This window comes from Meles meles, chromosome 21 (genome assembly GCF_922984935.1).
Source record: "Meles meles chromosome 21, mMelMel3.1 paternal haplotype, whole genome shotgun sequence".
NCBI classification, from domain to species: domain Eukaryota; kingdom Metazoa; phylum Chordata; class Mammalia; order Carnivora; family Mustelidae; genus Meles; species Meles meles.
In genome coordinates this window covers 13,754,695-13,773,721 of record NC_060086.1, presented here as the reverse complement: position 1 = coordinate 13,773,721, position 19,027 = coordinate 13,754,695, and the positions used below count along the sequence as shown (strand labels likewise).

Genomic DNA, 19,027 nt, shown 5'->3' with positions numbered 1-19,027 from the left:
TCTTAGGATCATCTGGCAGTGGACCCTTGGTGGCAGAAACCATGCAGCTGGATTTTGAAGCTTTGTCACTGGTAAATCCCAGTTAACATTTGGCGGTATTCATTTGCTCTCATTGTGTATCAATTCTAGAGCCCTGCTGATGTGTTAGTGCCCGTTTCCAGGGCATTGATTAGTTACAGTTTTCTCCACACTCCTCTGAGTCCTTCCCCCAAACCCTATTTGTTACCCAGCAGAAGATGGAATGAGCACAGCCCCATGCCGTTGATGGGGAGCCCTCCAGGAATTCATGTGGGTGCTTCAGCTAAGGACCCCATGTGCTAGCGTCCAAAACTCTCGTGTTCAGTCTTACTTCCTAGCGTTTTCCTGGTGATGGCTTCCTGCATTTCCATTAACAGCTTCAAGTTGTGAGAACTAATTGCAGATGGAGTTTTCTCAATTAAATATCATATTGTATAGATACTGGCCCTCCCCACCCAACTGAAGTTAGAGTCGTCAGGTGCATCATCTCCACGGGAAGGATCAGATCAAATTTCTGGTAGAAAAAAACAACACTGTGAACGAGGAAGGGTTTTGGGGGGCAGCGGGGGAGGAGCATTTGGGTTTGGGGCATATTTTATGTTCTCCATCTTCCGAGCATCACCCACCAGGACTGTGCAGCGTAAAGACCAGGCTAAACATGGACTCTGATGTGCGCTCTTCTCTTTTTGTTCCTTTGTGCCCAAGTGAACTGCCTCACTCACCTCAGAACCTGCTGGCCAACCTGAACTCTTCCCACAGCCACACGGTGATGCTGTCTTGGGTTCGACCATTTGATGGAAACAGCCCGGTGCTTTATTACATCGTGGAGCTGTCTGAGAACAGTAAGTAGCGAAGCCGAGTCATTGCTGTGGACAGCAGGCAGATTGCTCTCTGCGCATGTGACACCCTCCACCTTTACTTCGGGCTCAGACCCCAAGCGACTGGTCAAATGCTACGGATGCTTTGCAGAGTTCCAGTGAAAACCCCAACTTTGGCTTCGGGGGAGATAGAAGGTGACCTGGGCGCCCGGGAGGGATGAGAAGGAAGCCTGGGGTCTTCCCGTGAGAGCCCAGATCTGGAGGCCGAGGCACCACAGGGAGGCCACGCACACACCCGTTCAGCACCATCCTCCCGTGAACTCGGACTTGGGGAACAGTCCGCCTCCACCTGGGGCTGGCTGGGAGCCAAGCACAATACTAGTTGGGGTCTTTGCATGTTTCCTCTGGTGCAGACAAGGGCTAAGTATTCCCAGGGCTTTTCCTTCTCCACCTGTTGGCCTCGGTCAGCGTGTTCTGGCTTTGCTTCAGCCCCGCTGGTCCTTCCCTCCTCCCCACGGGCCATGTGACGGGCTCCCCAGCATCTCTCCTCCCTGCGACCTGCAGTCTCTTCTTAGGAAGTCATGGGCATTTCTGTGATTTCAAGGGACCTCTTTTCCCTGAAAAGAGATCTTGGTCTCCAGCATCCTTGCCCAAACCTCTGGAGTCAGGCACAGAGCGTCACCCCTCCCCATGTCCGGTGGCCTCACACTTCTGTGTGAGGCCATGTGAATTCTTCAGACTGTGATTCAGACTGTCCTTTTAACCCTGGCGGTCTTCACCACGTTATTGTGGGCATTCAAGTCTCAGATCCAGCCCCACGGCACCCTTGGGGAGGCCTGTGTTGCTCAAGCCAGCAGGCCAAAAAGAACCCTTGGCTCCTTTCTCCTTTGCCCGGCCCCATGCCCAGGTCCCCAGCTCACCCACGCTGCTGGCATATGTCCCAGGATGAGCTGGTCCCTGCTCCCCTCTCCAGCTCTGCAGGCCCTGTTCTCTCTCACCAAGACAGCCTCTAACTTGTCCCCCTGCTTCTACTCTTCTTCTCTTCCAAAGCATTCTGCCACAAGCAGAAACATCTTAAAACATGGAGGACGTGTCCTCCCTGGATACACCCTGCAGGGCTTACAATGAAACCCACAGTCCTTGGTGCCTGCGTGGTGGCACCTGCCTCTGCCACCCTCCCTTTATCCTGTTATCTCCCCTTCCTCGGGCCTCCCCCATGGGGAGCGAGCCAGACCACAGGGAGCTGGGCTTCTGGGACATCCGTGTCACGGGCCCATGGGTTGTCTTCTCAGGATATTGTTATGATAAATGGGTCCCTATTCCAGGACAGCTAGGAACGGCACCCTCTCGGGGTCCCATCACCCGAGTCAGGCTGGCAGAAGTGCACGAGGCTGGTGGGCCCTGCTCACTTCCGCAGGGGAAAGCATCCCACAGCTCTGCCCTTACTCACGCCGACCCAGCCGCGCATCCCATAATGAGTAACTTCACCTTCTCTCCTAACGATCTCTCACACTTGCCCCTCATCTCCTACAAGAGATCCTCCTTCTGATCCCCATATGCTCACACTGCAGCAGGCCCTGTCTGACGCTTATGTCCCCGCAGAGGCTGCTGGCTCGCGGGGTCGGTCGCTGGCCGGGGTCACAGTGCCAGTGGGAGGTGACGGCAGGTTCCCCCCGGGGCTGTCTGCCTCCACAGCCTGTGCTCTTAACGAGCGTCGGGCAGCTACAGAGACAGTCCATGGAGCAGAGTCTCCTCCTGGCATTATGCTGTGGCTCTGAGATGAGTGTGGACCCAGGACAGTGCATGTAGGTTTCCGTCTGTGTGGAGGTGAAAGGGACCCACTCCACAAAGCTGCCTTCACTGAAGGGCGGCGGCTCCCAAGGCGGTCCCCTGAGGAAGGTCCCAGGAGCAAGATGTGAGTCCCATCACCTGGGTTTCTCAGTTTACACCCTTGGCTGTGATGGCTTGGGTTGTGAGCCCCATCTAAGAGCCAGGCGCGCCCGAGGTCCTGGTCCCCATTTCCCAGGGACCCCCTGACAGCCCACCTGGTCTCTTTCCTCAAACTGGGGGTTGGGGTGTGAATGGAACCCGGTCTGCATGCCGCCGTCCATCTTGGCTTCAGCTCCACAGCTCTGGTCAAGGGGAGATGGCATCGGCATTATTTATTAAAATAACCTTCCTGAGATGATGAGGGTTTCCTGAGGCTGCGGCGCTCATGAGGCCTGTGAGAACCTTCTATGTGGAGATGGCAGAGGCAGGAGCAGAAGTGTTGCCCTCAGGGTTCAGACAAACACGACCCCCCTGGCCATCTGCATCCTTGAGAGCAGGAACAGGCTCGTCGGTCTCTGTCTCCTCGGCCCTGACACCTGGTGGGCTCCTGGCAAGTGAACCAAAACAAATCTCTCTAGTGGAGTCCCTTTGTGACACCTCGGACTACAGTCCTAGACCCTCTCCCTTAAGACCAGTGCCCCACTTTCCTCAGGTTACCAAAATAAGACATCGTTTCAAAACCCCGTATCTGCCGGTTCTCGGCAGATGGCATGTGTGCTGGGTTCTTCCAGGAAGCAGATTTCCTGTGCCGTCACGCCTTCCACCCGTGCGTCCGCTCACCCATCACTAAATCCCGACTGGGCATGAGCTTCACCCCCGGCACTCTGCCGGCTGCTGGGCTGCAGGGCCGAGGTGATCCGTCTCTGCTCCTTAACAGCGGGGAGAAGGTCACACTCATCACCACATCCTGCCACATAACGAGCTCCCATGGGAGGACTCCCTTGTGCTATGAGACCCTGGTATAAGAGGGACCAGCTGGGAGGTGAAGCAGAGAACCTTCAAAGGGGACAGGGTTATCTCGTGGGCCAGGCAGAGGACAGGGCAGCATCAGCAAAGGCCCCAAAGCAGGAGCCTTGAGGCCTGGCGAGAATAGCCGGCTTCGACAGACAACGGGGAATGGGCAGGGACATTGCCAGGTGCCATGGAAGTGTTGGCCTGGGAAAATTCTCCCTCGCTCTTCATGTCCTAGCTCAGTTATGGCTTTCCTCCATACTGTCCTTGACCCACACCCCCATCGTGCCCCGGCAGGCTTCCTCTTTCCCTCCTTGCGGTCTCTGTACCATTATGTATATTATCCCTCAAGTACTTGGCACTGTGTATGATAGTTACTGGTCTGCGTGTGTGTTTTCCGGGGAGACTGTGAACCCCATAAGGGCGGGCCGAGCCCGATTCTCCCTGTACCTGTGACAGCCGGCAGAGAGCCTGGCACACACGGGTCCTCTCTGTGGTGGTTCAGTCACTTCACATGCCTGCAAAAGGGTCTAAGAACATCATTAGTCCCTCATTAGCATCTGGCTTTCCCGACTGGAGCTTTCTGGAGCTGGCTCCGACTCCCATCTGTTTTTCCTAGAGAAACTGTGATGTAGAAGAGTCCAGAGTAATCTATACTATTACTATTACTGCTCAAAATATTATTACACGAAGAACCTAGAGTGGAAAGATGTGCTTATCTGTGTGCTGATTCTGATTTCTACTGTGCAAATACTTCTGTGGGCTTTGCCGAAACAGGTCACAGGCTTGCCGGTTGCATAGTGGGCCTTGTTTCTGCCACGGCAAACAGGAAGACCCGCACTGTCCCCTGCGCCAAGGATCTGGTTTTTATTTTTACTAGGAAGCAGTGCCCTTAAGAAACAGCTGAACATGCTGACTAATTATGGTCAGAAAGAACAGCTTAGCAGCAATACACTAAAATGGAAATTGTATCTGGCCTACGTTCTGCACCGTGCCAGCAGACAATTCTAAATAACTCCATCCACCCAGCTACTCGGACCACTCTCTGCAGCCAGCTCCTCCTGACAGGCCGATCAGTGTGCCGTTCTCCTGGAAACCGTGGCTCCTGCAGGGGCCAAAATGGCATGGTTCCGTGGCGGGGGCAGGCCCTTCACAACACCTGCCCTCACCACACGCCAGCCATTACCAGAGGGCCTCTCCAGAGCTTTCATGAAGCAGAACTCTGCCACTTCCGCTGAGCCTTTGTCTGTGCACTTGCCTAGAGTCAAAACCCTCCACGGAGAGCGTGCTGGGCCTCGCCGGCACCCAGAGGACTGCCTTTCTGTGGGGCGTGATTGTTCTCCTCACTGAGTGGGGGTTCAAAGAGGGCAGCAGCGTCTGAAGGCCTGGTTCAAGGTACCTTCCTGGCAGGGCAGAGAGCACACGGGGTCCGCAGGCAAGGGGAGCCTGGGGGTCCTGGGTTAAGAGAGCCTGATAGCAAGGATGCAGTGAACTGGTCGAGAATTCTGGTGAGCAGCTAGAGCATTTGGCCCAGTCTCTTAAGTGCTTGTTGAGTTGGATCAAGAATAATCTTTCTTTGAGATGATTATGATAACAAGGCAGGAGACTGCCAGAAGAAAGTGTGAGGGCTTTGAAGTGGACTCAGAGACAGATCAAACCCACATTACCGGGCGTCTCATCCGGCAGCCTTTGGGGCTGGCTGCCTCTAGGTGCCCACACTTTCCATTGCTTTCAAGCTGTTCCACAGCTCTGTGGCTCGGACAGAACTGAAGGGTAATGCAAATAATTCTCATCCATAGAAATGCAAATAAATCATGTCTGGGTTATAAGTGGGTCTTGCAGTAACCGGTTATCACTCTGCAGACATTAACTGGGTTTGCATCTATCTGCGAATTCATTTGGAGTGTGCACTTCGAATTCCCTTTTCATCCTGTCGGAGCACCTTCCTGGTTCCTTTCTGAATTAATGAGCTGCCTAAAATCTTTAGCATGTGTTCGTTTTGTATTTGGATGAGAGCCGCAATTTTACCTTTTAAAAAAAATGTATCCTTTCAGATGCGCGAGTTGGCCTCATACAGTATGAGAATCACACATACTCATCGAACGAGCTTTCGTGATAACCCTGATCTTTGGGAGAGGCGAACCTTGTTTTAATCTAATCCTCAAACTGAGCCCTTTGCATGTGTTCCCTGAGCTACACTACGGCATTTATTCCACTGTTGAAATAGAAGAGTTGAGGTCTTTCTCCAGCTGGAAAGATTGTCTCTTTCCTATGAATTTTTTTACACTGTAGCGCACGTCTCCCCATGAGCAGTCGCAGGGAACAAGCACCTTTATGCCGAGAGCTCCGGGCTTTGTTCTTCTCTTCGCTTTTTTTAATAGATACAGGTGTTCACAGTTGTGGTTTCGCCATCGCATCTTACAATACTTGAATTTAATTAAAATATAAGGTAACTTTGTAATTGTTACTATTAAAGTTAGACATGCACACTAATAGAAACCTAGAGCTTACTTGAAGCCCAGAGACTGACAGCAATCAGGACAGTCCCTTGTGAGATGAAAGCCAGCCCCTCTGTCCCACGTCCTCCAGAAATTAATGCCCGTCGCCCACTATCTTCCGGTTCTTCCACTTCTCCTTCCCTCCTGACTCTTTCCACTTCACCAGAAAATCCCTCCTCCTCATCTCCCAGCCCTGCCCTCCTCTTTTCTCTGCAGAGACCAGAGCCTCCTCGTCCTGAAGGGCAGGTGCAGGGAGTGGTCATGGTCCTCCCCAACAGCTATGTAGCCCGTGCCCTTGATCTCCCGCCACCCAGAGCACCTAGTTCCCTTGACTTGACTCCCGCCTCCTTCTTGCTTCCTAGCCCTTCTTCTCCCAATCCTCTGGCCATTCCTTATAACTTGGCTGGAGACCTCTTTTCCTCTTCTCCCCTACAATGTTGACATTCCTTATTTTCCTTGCTCAGCCCATGGGTCTTCACCTCCTCTGTGCCCCCAACTAGTGGCCCCGTGCCACCATGACTCACCTGTCACCAGTGGGCTATTCCCTAAAACGTGTTTGTGACCTAGACCTCAGCCCTGGACTCCAGACTCACATGACCAAATGTCCCCCAGACATCCTCGCCCAGTTGTTGCATGGGCTCAGCAAACTCAAACTGTCAGAACTCATCATGTTTCCCCCAAAGTTGCTCCTTCTCAAGTTAAACAAACATCGTTTTGACTCTGTTCCCCACAAATAGTAAGGTTTACCTCATAAATGTTTCTCCAACCCATTGATTGCCCTCTCTGTTCCTGCAGTCTCTGTCCCTGACTAGCTTTCACCCCATCAGATGAGCCCTTCCGGTTAGCTTCCTCAAGTGTGCCCTCCTCGGATCCATCAGCGGGAGCCCTCGAAATACACATGTGCCCAAGTGAAGCCCCCGCTAGAAACCCTTCAGAGGCCCCTCAGAGAAGGGGCTGCAGCAGGGCTGGTTATGAGCCCCGAGTTCCTCCATGAGCGCCTTCTGCTCCCCCAGAGTACACAGGGCTCCACACGGCCTGGAGACTCGTCCCTAGGCCATCTTCTGGCCACACAAGCAGCTAATTCCACCAGAGACATTTCATTGCTTAAAGAATAGATTCTAGGCTGATGAGCGTGATACATAGTGCTCTTCATCATCCAGCAGCCACCTGCCTCTCCAGACTTATCTCCAGCCACTCACTGCTTTGCCTGTTGGCTTTAGCAACAAGGCACGGCTCGTGGATCCTTAACGCCCGCGGAATATCCAGGGCTGTGGGATTTCTCTCCCCATCCCTGCCGCTCTGTCTCTAGTCAACTCCTTGTAGCGTCTCCTCTAAGCAGTGTTCCCTGTCTCCCCTTCCAGGGAACACTGTTCCTAGGTCTTGCTCTCAGAGGGAGGGGGTGCTGTCCCAGGTCTCCCTCTCTTGGGCGGGCACTGTCCTAGATCTTCTCTGGGGGGTGGGGGGACTCTCTCCAGGTCTTCCCCTCTGGGGGGCACTGTCCTAGATCTTCTCTGAGGGGGCACTGTCTCCAGGGCTCCTGCTCTGGGGGGTGCTGTCCCAGGTCTGCTCTGGAATGGGGAGGGCATTGTCCAGGTCTCCCCCACTGAGAGGGGTGCTGTCCCAGGTCTTCTGCTCTGGGATGGGGAGTGCCTTCCCAGGTCTCCTGCTCCAGTGGCACTGAATTACCCTGGGGGCAAACCAGGCCCTGAGGGCACAGCGAAGGCAGGGCACCAACAAATGAAATACCTAGAAGGAGACTTGGCAGAATATTTTTCCTCCTCCCAAGCTTGCAAAGATACTCTCCTATGTCTGCGTTCGGAAGATTTTTACTTTGCATTTCTTTGATTAGTGGTCCTGCTGAACACATTTTTCCAAGTTCCTTGGCTTTCTGTACTTCCTCTCTATGATCTATCAGTTTCTTTTCCTCTGCTTTTGTATCAGAGCCTTAGGGTTTTCTCTGTCATGTATGACACGCATTCTTTCAGTTTGCTTTTTACTCTTAATTTTTATGTATTGCTTTCTGACATATGGAAGTATTTGATTTTTACGTATTTAAATCTGTTGATATTTTCCTCTGTGATTTCTTTCATTACTTGTCTGTTTGGTTGGATAGTTCAACACAAGCATAAAATAAAGGTTCTTGTAAGTATTCCTCTTGTTTTTAAAGCTTTACTTTTTCATACATTTAACTCTTAAATTCATCTGGAATTTAGATGGAAATCCTGACATGTGATTTTAATTTTTTTCCAAATGACATTCATTTTCCCGACAAAATTCCCTGACTATTCCATTTATTTATGGATTTTCCCCCTTTTTTATGCATGAAGAGGACCTGTTTCTATAAAGGTCTGTTTGGGTTTATTTGGACCCATTCATTAATCGTCTGTTTTTCTGCCTGGTCTCTATTTTAATTGTTTTAGTTCTGAAATGTGTTTTAATAACTGATAAAGCAATTTCCTTCATCTTTTAAGAATTTTGCTGTTCTTGGGGCACCTGGGTGGCTCAGGGGGTTAAAACCTCTGACTTTGGCTCAGGTCATGATCTCAGGGTCCTGGGATTGAGCTCTCTGCTCAGCAGGGAGCCTGCTTCCACCTCTCCCTCTGCCTGCCTCTCTGCCTACTTGTGATCTCTCTCTCTCTGTCAAATAAATAAAAATCTTAAAAAAAAAAAAGCATTTTGCTAGTTCTTGTCACCTGTTTATTCTTCTGAAAAAAAATTGGAATTATTTTGTCAGCTTTCAAAAATAGTTCCATTGACTTTTTAGTGATGTTAAACAAGAGTTTGAGTTTTACAAGAGCTGACTTCTTGGAGATTCTGTCTTTCCACCTAAAAAATAACCTGTTTCTCCATTTCATTAGCTCCTTTTTTATATCATGTAGGGAAGCTTGCTGGCTTACCCCACAGGCTCTACACTTCTGTGTGAAAGTTGTGCCAAGATTCTGTTCTATTGCTACTAGGAATAGGATTTTCTCTCTATTCCATCTTGGAGGTAGCTCACCATTGTTGGGATACTGCAATAGTCCAGATGTTCGAGTGTTTGTCTTCTGTCTAGCCACTTTCCATATTTTCTTATTATTCTAGTGATTTTCCAGTTGATCCTCTTAAGTTTTCAAGGTAGACAGTCATATCTACTCCAAATAATAAGGACTATTGTTTCCTTTTTTCTTTTTTAACCTTACAGTGTTGGCCAGAATAATTTAAAAGAATAATCAGCATAGTAGCAAGTCTCTTGTTCATCCTCTGATCTCAGTGGAATGTCTACCAGGGGTTTACTGTTACATATGATACTGATCTTCTGTTGCATACTGGTAAACAATTTGCATATCATGAAATGCAGAGATCTTAAGTGAGTTTTTACAAATACAGGTACACCACATAGCTCCTACTTCAAGTAAGGTACAAAATGTTTCCACCTGCTGGGAGGCTCCCCTGTGGCCCTTCTCAGTCCGTCCTCCTCCTGCAAGGACCAGCACTCAGCAGGCCTCGTTCCCCTTGCAGCCTGTCCCTGTTCATATAAATGAATAGGATCTTGATTTGAAACAATTCTTCATGATCTAGTACATTCTTCCCATTCATGGTTCTTATGATTTTTAAAAATATCTTTATGGAAATTTCTTCTGTTGAGCCAATTATTCCTAAAATAGCAACATTCCATGTAACAATACCCTACAACTTCCTCTTATGAACATACTTGGCTCCATAGCCCTGAGGTGAATTCCTGAAGTCCTCCCCTCCACAGTTCAGAGGTGACACGCCGAGGGCCTTGGTCCCCATCATGATGCCAGGTTCCTGAGCCTCACACTCCAAATTAATGGATTTTCCCTTAACTTGGAAAGGAACACTATCTTCCACAAGTTAATACCATACTCGTTTCTAGGCCGGAGGCATCCGCACGGTGGGTGTCTCACCGAGACAATGCCTGTCTCTCTCCGGCGACTTAGCAGCTTTCTTTCCAAACTCTGCCGTCCAGCATGTCACTTTCCTCTTTGGCCTCCAAAAAACCCAGAGCAGTCGGAACTGAGTGCTTAGCTGGACTACCTCCCAGGGGCTCAGCACTGTCTTCTCCTCCTTAATGATTTTGGGTTTATTTTTTTATTTTGGGGTTTATTTTTCATTTTCATTTTGTATCCAATATTATATGTATTTTCACTTCAGATGTTGAAATGTTTTTTAAAAGCTTCTGTGTGTGTGTGTGTGTGTGTGTGTGCGCACATACCCACTCGCACATGCACACGCAGAGACCAAGGGAGGCCAGACCACAGTCCTAATCCCCAGAGGGCCATACAAGGTCACTGAGTGATGCCGCGAGAACCAACTTGAACCCGGCAGAAGGACCCGGCGGGGTGTGTGGGCAGCTCTGTCCCGGTGTGAGGGACAGAGGCAGCCGGAGCGAGCGGGAAGGTTGGTTATTCTGAATTGGTGATTGAAGCCCCTGGAAGGAAGGGCGCCAAAGACCCCTGGGAGGCCAGGGGCTGGGCCTGGGATCTGTGAGCCCACTAAGGGGCGTTGTCCTGGGCGGGTCATCAGCTAACCTGGCTGGAGCATGCTGACTCCCAGGGGATGTTTTGGGCTCCAGGGGGCACTTTCCCCAGGCCTGCGTCTCCTCGGGCACAGGACAGTGCCATGGCCTCAGCTTTCTTGAGCAGGGCACCTTCTGTCAGCGCTGGTCTGTGACCAGCTACTGGGGGGCACTCTCCGGGGCTCAGCATCTTCGGCAGGCAGGAGGGCTCCCTCGTCCTTCACAGGGACAATCTCTAAGCCGTGCGGCTCAGCTCTTCTGCAGTCCCAGAGTCTTCTCAGCCAGCGCCCTGCAGCTGCCTCGCACCCCACTCCCCGTAAGCTCGTCTGCTTCTGAGTGCAAGCCACTCCCGCCTGGCTCTGCACCACGTGTTCGACGTCTTCATCCCCGCTTGCTATTCTGTGCTTAAAAGCTGACGGGTTTTGCGCTGTTTTGCTTGCCAAAATTACAGAGACTTTGTTCTTTATGCTTCCAATCGTTTTAATGCTGTCTTTGAAGCATAGCTCACGCAGGTATCTACTAATAGCCTCAGAGTTGTTAGGAAGTATTTTATGTCTCAGCTCATTTTTCTTGGGGCTTTTGCATATTGAACCTCACATTAATGGCATTTGCTCCTACTTTAAAATCCGTGCGGGAAGACAGAGTTGTGTCACCGACACTCATTGTGGTTATCTTGCTGTGTCGTGGGCCCAGAGAGGGGCTGCCCTCCAGGAAGACGTTGGGGAGTGGGTGCTGCAGCCCTTGCTGGGGCGTCCCTGTGGCCCCTTCAAGCCTGTCACACATGCTGCTATGACCACTCGGTGCCAATGCAGAGAGGGCCGCCTGCTTCCAGCCAACCAAAGTTCGAGCTCTCCAAGATCGGACCCGTCGCGTGGAGCACACCGCCGCCATCGTGATGTGGCTGCTGCCCACAGCCCTGTTCCTCTCTGGTTCTGGAATTATCCAATCCCTGTTCCCAAGCCCCTGACTTCTCTCCACCTCTCTGAAGCAGATGGCTTCTCCCGCTCAGCACCCATGTCCTGTCCGGGAGCGTGTGTTCCCTTGCAGACTAAGCCTTGGCCTCATCTGGGGTCTCACCCACAGTGCATAGGTTCCAGTCCCTTGGATGTGAAGAGCATAATGTCCCAAAGCCCATTCCTGGTGTTGCTTTGGCTGCTTTCCATAGTGGGGGCAGGGAGGCTCATTTAGTTCCCAGATGCTCAGTGCTTTCATTCTCGACCTTGAAGGCCACACTTGGGGCCTCTTCCCTCTGGCTCTGCACACTTTTTGTTGCTCTGATGATATCTCCAACAGAGAAAGCCCTCCCTAAGTGGGGGGCGCCAAACCATACCTTTACTGTCTGCTCCTTGGGGCCTTGTCTTAGGAGAGAGCCCCCCCGCTGCCTCCCCGCTCCCAGGTCGGGGTGTTTCCTGACACAGGTCTCTCTGGTGGCCTCCGCCACACCCTGCAGGTTGTGACCATCCATCCTGTGACTCAGGCTTCTTTCCCAGGGTTGCCATGAGCAGGTCCAAGTCATGGAATCCTTCCAAACGTGTGCTTCAGTGCACTTTCTAGATATGTGTGATGGCTCGATGGTGTCCTGTCCGTCCTAAGGACCTGTTGTCTCGTGTCGCAAGCATGACCCATCCTCCCAATGTGCCTTCCACCCACCAAGCAGGACAGTGCAGCGCAACTACAAAGTCAAGGCCTCTCAGTCTTGTAACACTTTCTTTCACTTTTGTTTTTAAACTTATTTACTTATTTATTTATTTTTAATTTTTTTTTAAATTTCTTTTCAGTGTTCCAGAATTCATTGTTTATGCACCACACCCAGTGCTCCATGCAATACGTGCCCTCCACAATACCCACCACCAGGCTCACCCAACCTCCCACCCCCCGCCCATCCAAAACCCTCAGTTCCTCAGAGTCCACAGTCTCTCATGGTTCGTCTCCCCCTCCAATTTCCCCCAACTCCCTTCTCCTCTCCATCTCCCAGTGTCTTCCATGTTATTCCTTATGCTCCACAAATAAGCAAAACCATATGATAATTGGCTTTCTCCTCTGACTTATTTCACTCAGAGTAATCTCCTCCAGTCCTCCTCCAGTTGAAACAAAAGTTGGGTGTTCATCCTTTCTGATGGACGCAAAATATTCCATAGTATATATGGACCATATCTTCTGTATCCATTCGTCTGTAACACTTTGTAACCAGAGTCGTCTTTACCCTTTGCAGAACTAGTTATTATCTGTGCTTCTCTTGGAATGTCCTGCTGAGCTTTGAATGAGCCAAGAGACACCGTTCTGTAGTGCCTGCTGAGCTTGCCTCTGAGTCCCCTCTCCGGCCTGTCGTGGACAAGGGGCTTGGGGCAGGAATTGACTCTTGGCCTAAGCAGCCGACCCATACGGAGGTGGGAAGGACTGACTGGCCTTGAAGCCACATTTCTCGGTTCTCATGACAATCAGACGTTCAGGGCACTTGAATGTTGAGAAGCAAATGGTGATCATCCCACCAAATTAATGTCAGTGACTCAGTGAGCTGGACACTGAAACGTAGGTCAGAGTAGTGTCTGAAAAACTTGAAGATAATTGCAGAGAGTGCTTGAGAAGTCATGAAAATGGTTTTTAAAAAGCAGTAGAATGTACCTGGGCCTGTTTGGTTTCATTTTTTTATACTCTATTTTCCAAGTTTTTATTAATGAATATATATTATTTTTGTGATGTGTTTCATACATATATGGATAATTTTTATATGTATATGAAATTTATATGTATTTGTATATACAATTAATATATATTTTGTGTGTGTGTGTAATATATATATATGTATATATTTTTTTTTAACCCTTCTCTCATCACTTCATGGGCACATGGTGCCGTGGGTGGACTTGGGTTTTGGATGGCTCATGTCTTTTGGGGCTCTCATTGAGGAAAACAATTCAGAACCCCAGGGGTCTCTGTGGAGCCTCGGGCAGGGCCAGTGCCAATGTGGGCCGGAAGCTCCAGGCCCATCTGTCCTTGCGCCTTCCAGAACAGACGCCAGCCTCCGACCATGAGGGCACTCAGCAACTGCCATTCACAGCTGTGGAAGGCATGGCCCCTTGCTGTCACTCCACCACATGGACAGCAGGCTCTCAAACGCTGAGAGATGAAGTGAGCTGCATCTGGGATAGTGGGACAGCCCATCATCATGGGCTCCAGCGTCAGGAACGGTCGCAGTGGCTTGAAACCCGACTGTGCAGCAGCTCTGAGCCTGCTGTCATGCCTCCCTGCGTGAACTATGTGCACTCGCGCACCCAGCTCTGTTCTCTTCTCCCACGGAGCACACAGGGCCTCCCAGTGGGGTCCCACGCTGCTTGCCCCAGCTTGTCCCTCCCTTTCCTGGTCCACTCCAGCATGAACAGACAGGCCTTCTCTTCTGGTTTATTTTAGAGCAGTTTCAGGTTTGCAGAGTTATTGGGAAGATAGAGAATTTCCAAAAGCCCAGACATGGTTTCCCATCTTGGGAACATCTTCCATCCGTGTGGTGCATTTGTCACAATGAATGAACCAATATTGACATATTTATTATGAACTAAAGTCTGTTTTTATTCACATTCACTCAGTTCTGACCCAGGATCCCACCCGGGACACTGCACTGCATTAGCAGTGCTTGGGCTCCTCTTGGCAGGACGGTTTCTCAGACGTTCCGTTTTTGACGACCTTGACAGTTTTAGGGAGTGCAGGTCAGGTGCTTTGTAGGACGTCACTAGGTTGGGATTTGGGGATGTTTTTCTAATGATTAGACCAGCATTCTAGCGTTCTAAAAGGAAGAATACAAAAGCCAAGTGCCACTCCTGTCCCTTCCAATCAGGGGTACGTGCCATCAGCAGGCCTTACCGCTGTTGATGCTGGAGAGGCCTTTAACCATTGGAAAGTGCAACTTAATTTGTGCCCAGGCTTCGATTCTCACCCATCCTGAGTGTGCAGCATCTTCCTGAGAAACCCGGAGCACTTACATTCTAAACAACCAACACGGGGAAGGAGAGCCTCTCACGAGTGTGGCATGGCTGAGACTCTTGGAAGCTTCGAGCCAAGAGCATAGCTCTGCTTCTGGGTCATCCCTGGGACCAGGCTCTTGACTTACAGGAATCAATACTAACTATGACCAGTAATGAGAAGTTGAAAAGAGCAAAGTCGCCTTGACCTGGGAGTTCCTGCCAAGGTGGAAAGAGGAGACTGTGATCTGTGATTCCATCCTTCTGTGTCTCCTTTTCTCATATGAACATGAGGGTGTTCATACCTGCCACAAGGTTTTGTGACGGTTACCTGTGTACATATGAAGTCACCCCAGTGCCCAGGACATTGCAGGTACTTTCACGGAACAGGTACTGATTGAGCACTTGCTCCATGTCAGGCATGCTTCTAGGTATGAAGGATCTAACAGTGAGTAAAATTGAAACAATTTTTAGTTTAAATTTTTAGTTTAAATTTAGTTTAAATTTTTAGTTTAGTGGGTGGCTATTTAAATGGGTGTTATTTTTATGTATATTATTATTATTATAATCTAAAGCTTATATTTTAAGAGACACAGTACACGGACTGTTGTAGCCAAAACCACAGTGGAATCAGAATTAAGAAAGTAATAAGTATGCATCTTAAGTCTTCCACTTAATGCTCTGTAACCCAGGGGAATTTGTTTTAATGCAAGAAGTTAGTTCTCATTGATAGTAAAAAATATAAGGCAAAGCATCAGTGAAATCGCATTTTCGTCTATCAAACATGATTGAAGATGGTCACAATGCTCAATGGTGGCAATGTTGCAATTAAACAGTCACTTTCTAGAAAGTTTTTAGTATGAAAAGTGTGGCACATACACAAAGGTATTCAAGCATTCATTTTTGATACCATCAACATATTACCATATTGGTTTCGTCGAGTGCCCATCTTTTTTTTTTTTTTTTTTTTTGGTTTTGTTTTGCTAGGGATTTTTAAGGAAATCCCAGACATTATGTCATTTCAACTTTAAGTGATTTTGTACATAGCTCAACTAAATGACATCACATATAGCAAAATTAACCCTTAATATCATCTTACACCCAGTCCATATTTATATATACCAAATTGCTTTTTTTATGTGTTTATTTGAATTCAGTTAGTTAGCATACAGTGTAATATTAGTTTCTCGTGATTCGTCTAGTCTAGTGATTCGTCACTTCCATACTATACCCAGTGCTCATGAGGACACGTGCCCTCCCTGATGCCCATCACCCAGTTACCCCATCCCCCGGCCCACCTCCCCCCCAGCAACACCCGGTTTGTTCTCTACAGTTAAGAGTGTTTCTTGGTCCCTCCCCACAACATGATCATTTGCTTCATTTCTTAAATCCCACATAGGAATGAAATCATACGGTATTTGTCTTTCTCTGGCTGACTTACTTGACTCAGCATTATGCTCTCTAGCTCTGTCTCATTGCAAATGGCAAGATTTCATGCATTTTTATGGCTGAACAAAATTCCCATGCATGTATATACCACTTCTTGTCTATCCATTTATCAATCAATGGACACTTGGGCTCTTTCCATAATTTGGCTATTGTAGATAATGCTGCTACAAACATCGGGGTGCAGGTACCCCTTTGAAGCTGTGTTTTTGTATCTTTTGGTAAATACCTAGTAGTAGAGTGACTAGATTGTAGGGTATTTTTTATTTTTAACTTTTCGAGGAACCTCCATACTGTTTTCCAGAATGGTTGCACCAGTTTGCATTCCCCCCAACAGTGTATGACATTTCCCCTTTCTCCACATCCTCACCAACATTCATTATTTCTTACGTTGTTGATTTTAGCCATTGTGACTAGTGTGGTATCTCATTCCAGGTTTGATTTACATTTCCCTGACCATGAGTGACAATTAGCATCTTTTCATATGTCTGTTGGCCATTTAGATGTCTTCTTTGGAAAAAATGTCTATTCATGTCTTCTGCTCATTTTTTTAACTGGACTATTTGGTTTTGGGGTGTTGAGTTTTATAAGTTCTTTATATATTTTAGATGCTAGCCCTTTATGAGATAAGTCGTTTGCAAACATCTTCTCCCATTCTGTTGGTTGCCTTTTAGTTTTGTTGATTGTTTCCTTTGCTGTGCAGAAGTTTTCCATTTTGATGAAGTCCCAATAGTTAATTTTTGCTTTTGTTTCCCTTGCCTCAGGAGATGTGTCTAGAAAGAAGTTGCTATGGCCAATTTCAAAGAGGTTGCTGCCTGTGTTCTTCTCTAGGATTTTGATGGATTCCTGTCTCACATTTAGGGCATCCATTTTGAGTCTATTTTGGGGTATGGTATGAGGAAATGATCCAGTTTCATTTTTACGCATGTGGCTGTCCAATTTTCCCAACACCATTCATTGAAGAGACTGTCTTTTTATCGGACATTCTTTCCTGCTTTGTCAAAGATTAGTTCACTATAGAGTTGAGGGTCCATTTCTGGGCTCTCTCTTCTGCTCCATTGATCTATGTGTCTGTTTTTGTGCCAGGACCATACTGTCTTGATGATCACAGCTTTGCAATAGAGCTTGAAGTCTGGAATGTGATGCCACCAATTTTGCTTTTCTTTTTCAGGATTACTTGGCTATTTGAGGTCTTTTGGTGTTCCCTACAGGTCTTCAGAATGTTTGTTCCAGCTCTGAGAAAAATACTGTTGGCATCTTGATGTGGATTACTTGAAATGTGCAGGTTGCTTTGGGCAGTATAGGCATTTTAATACTTGTTCTCCCAATCCATGAGCATGGAATGTCTTTCCATTCCTTTGTGTCCTCTTCAAATGCTTTTTAAAAAATTGTCTGTTTGTAGTTGATTCTTTTGAATATAAATCCAGATCCAGACAGGGTCCATCCATCACATTGGTGATTCTGTCTCTTGATCGACAAAAGCCCCACATCCCTTTCCCCTGCTCTCGTCTGGTGAAGAGGGCAGGGCGTCTGGATGTCCCACAATGTCCCATGCCGATTGCCTCCTCATGATGTCATTTAATTTGTTCCTGCCTCTCTTTAGTTGCCCAGAGACGGGCAGGAATTTGCATCGGCTTTTGGTTTTGTGTGTTTTCTTGGATCGTGTGTGTGTGTGTGTGTGTGTGTGTGTGTGTGTGTGTGCGCGCGTGTGTGTGTGTGAGTGGTACCTGGATGTTGCTTGGTACTTCCCACTGCATCTCACAAGGAGACGCTGGAGGCCCAGCTGCTCTTTCGGTGATGTTTGGTCTGCCTCCAAGTCTGGGAAGTGATGGCCTGTAAGGCCAGGGGGATGGTATTTATACCTCCCTGAGTCTCCGTTTCCTGACCCATCTGAGAGGAGACAATGCCTGCTCCCCAAGGAGATTCGCGTGGTTACGGCTATGAGTGCGCATCCAGACAGCAGGCTGCCATGTAGACATTAGGTCTAAATAATAATTATGGGCCCTCTGGCAATGAAAATTTTCTTTGAAAAAGTCTTTTCCTTCCTCGGATACCTTTAATTGAGAACATGGTAAGGTTCTTTTTTATTGAGAGGGAAAAAAAAGCTTCCGGTACATTTATAGCGATTGAAAACTGCCTGTTTTTTCACCAATCGACAGAGCAAAGGAGTGATTAACTCCTTACGGATTCCGGCACTTGAAGCCAAGAGAAAGATTAGTGATGGCTGCATGGAGCTGAGGTTTCTTTAATAGCCTGACTGGGAAAGACCAAGTTTCCTTTGGCTTCTAGATCAGAGGAGCAAGAGGCATCCCTGAAGGGGAGGGAAAAAGCTATTGAAACTTTTATGGGGTGGTTTCCTTTCTCAAAAGAATCTTCTATATCCCAGCCCCTCAGAGGAGCCTCTCAGAGCCCTCCTTTCTGAGGACCAGGAGGAGCATCTTCTAAAGGGATTTTGCTTACGGATTGTCAGGGACAGACCTGCCCTTACATTTTACCAGTTCTTAGCAAGCTTCAAGTTCAGAGACTTGTGAGGGAGCAAATCCTTCCCTAACCACTTTTTTTTTTTTTTTTTTTTTTTTTTTCAGTACAAATCAGAGTTCCGATGAGATGGATTGGGTTCATTTGTATTAGTTTTCAGTTTAATCTCTCTTCCTGCCAGACCTTTTATCTTCTATGAGGGAGAGGGAAGAGAATAAATAAAGAGTTTTATTTGGACACATCCAGAGGACTGAGCCGAGCCCCCGGATACAGGGCAGATTTATTGGCCCTGTTGCGGAGTCAAAATGGGGCTGGGCCTCAGATCTGCTTGCTGCTCGCTGCTCCATAGGGTTCCACACTTGGAGGGACTGTTTACACTCTGAGCTGAATCTGGGAGGGATGGAGGGAGGGAGAGGGGGCGTGGGGCACTCTCTGCCCTCTCTGTGCTGACACACATGGGCTCCATCAGTGGACAGAGTCCACTGACTTGGCCTTTTTGAGTTTGCCTCTTTCTGA

General features: G+C 48.5%; 1 protein-coding gene across 2 annotated transcripts in view; it reads left to right on the top strand.

Annotated features, from left to right (window-relative positions):
- The window catches only part of SDK1 (sidekick cell adhesion molecule 1), a 919,871-nt gene that overhangs the window by 715,256 nt on the left and 185,588 nt on the right, over positions 1–19,027 (top strand). For both annotated transcript variants that reach the window (XM_045993982.1, XM_045993983.1), the window contains exon 14: positions 724–860. In XM_045993982.1, coding sequence (XP_045849938.1) covers positions 724–860 — 137 coding nt within the window. The remainder of the gene's footprint in view (positions 1–723; positions 861–19,027) is intronic.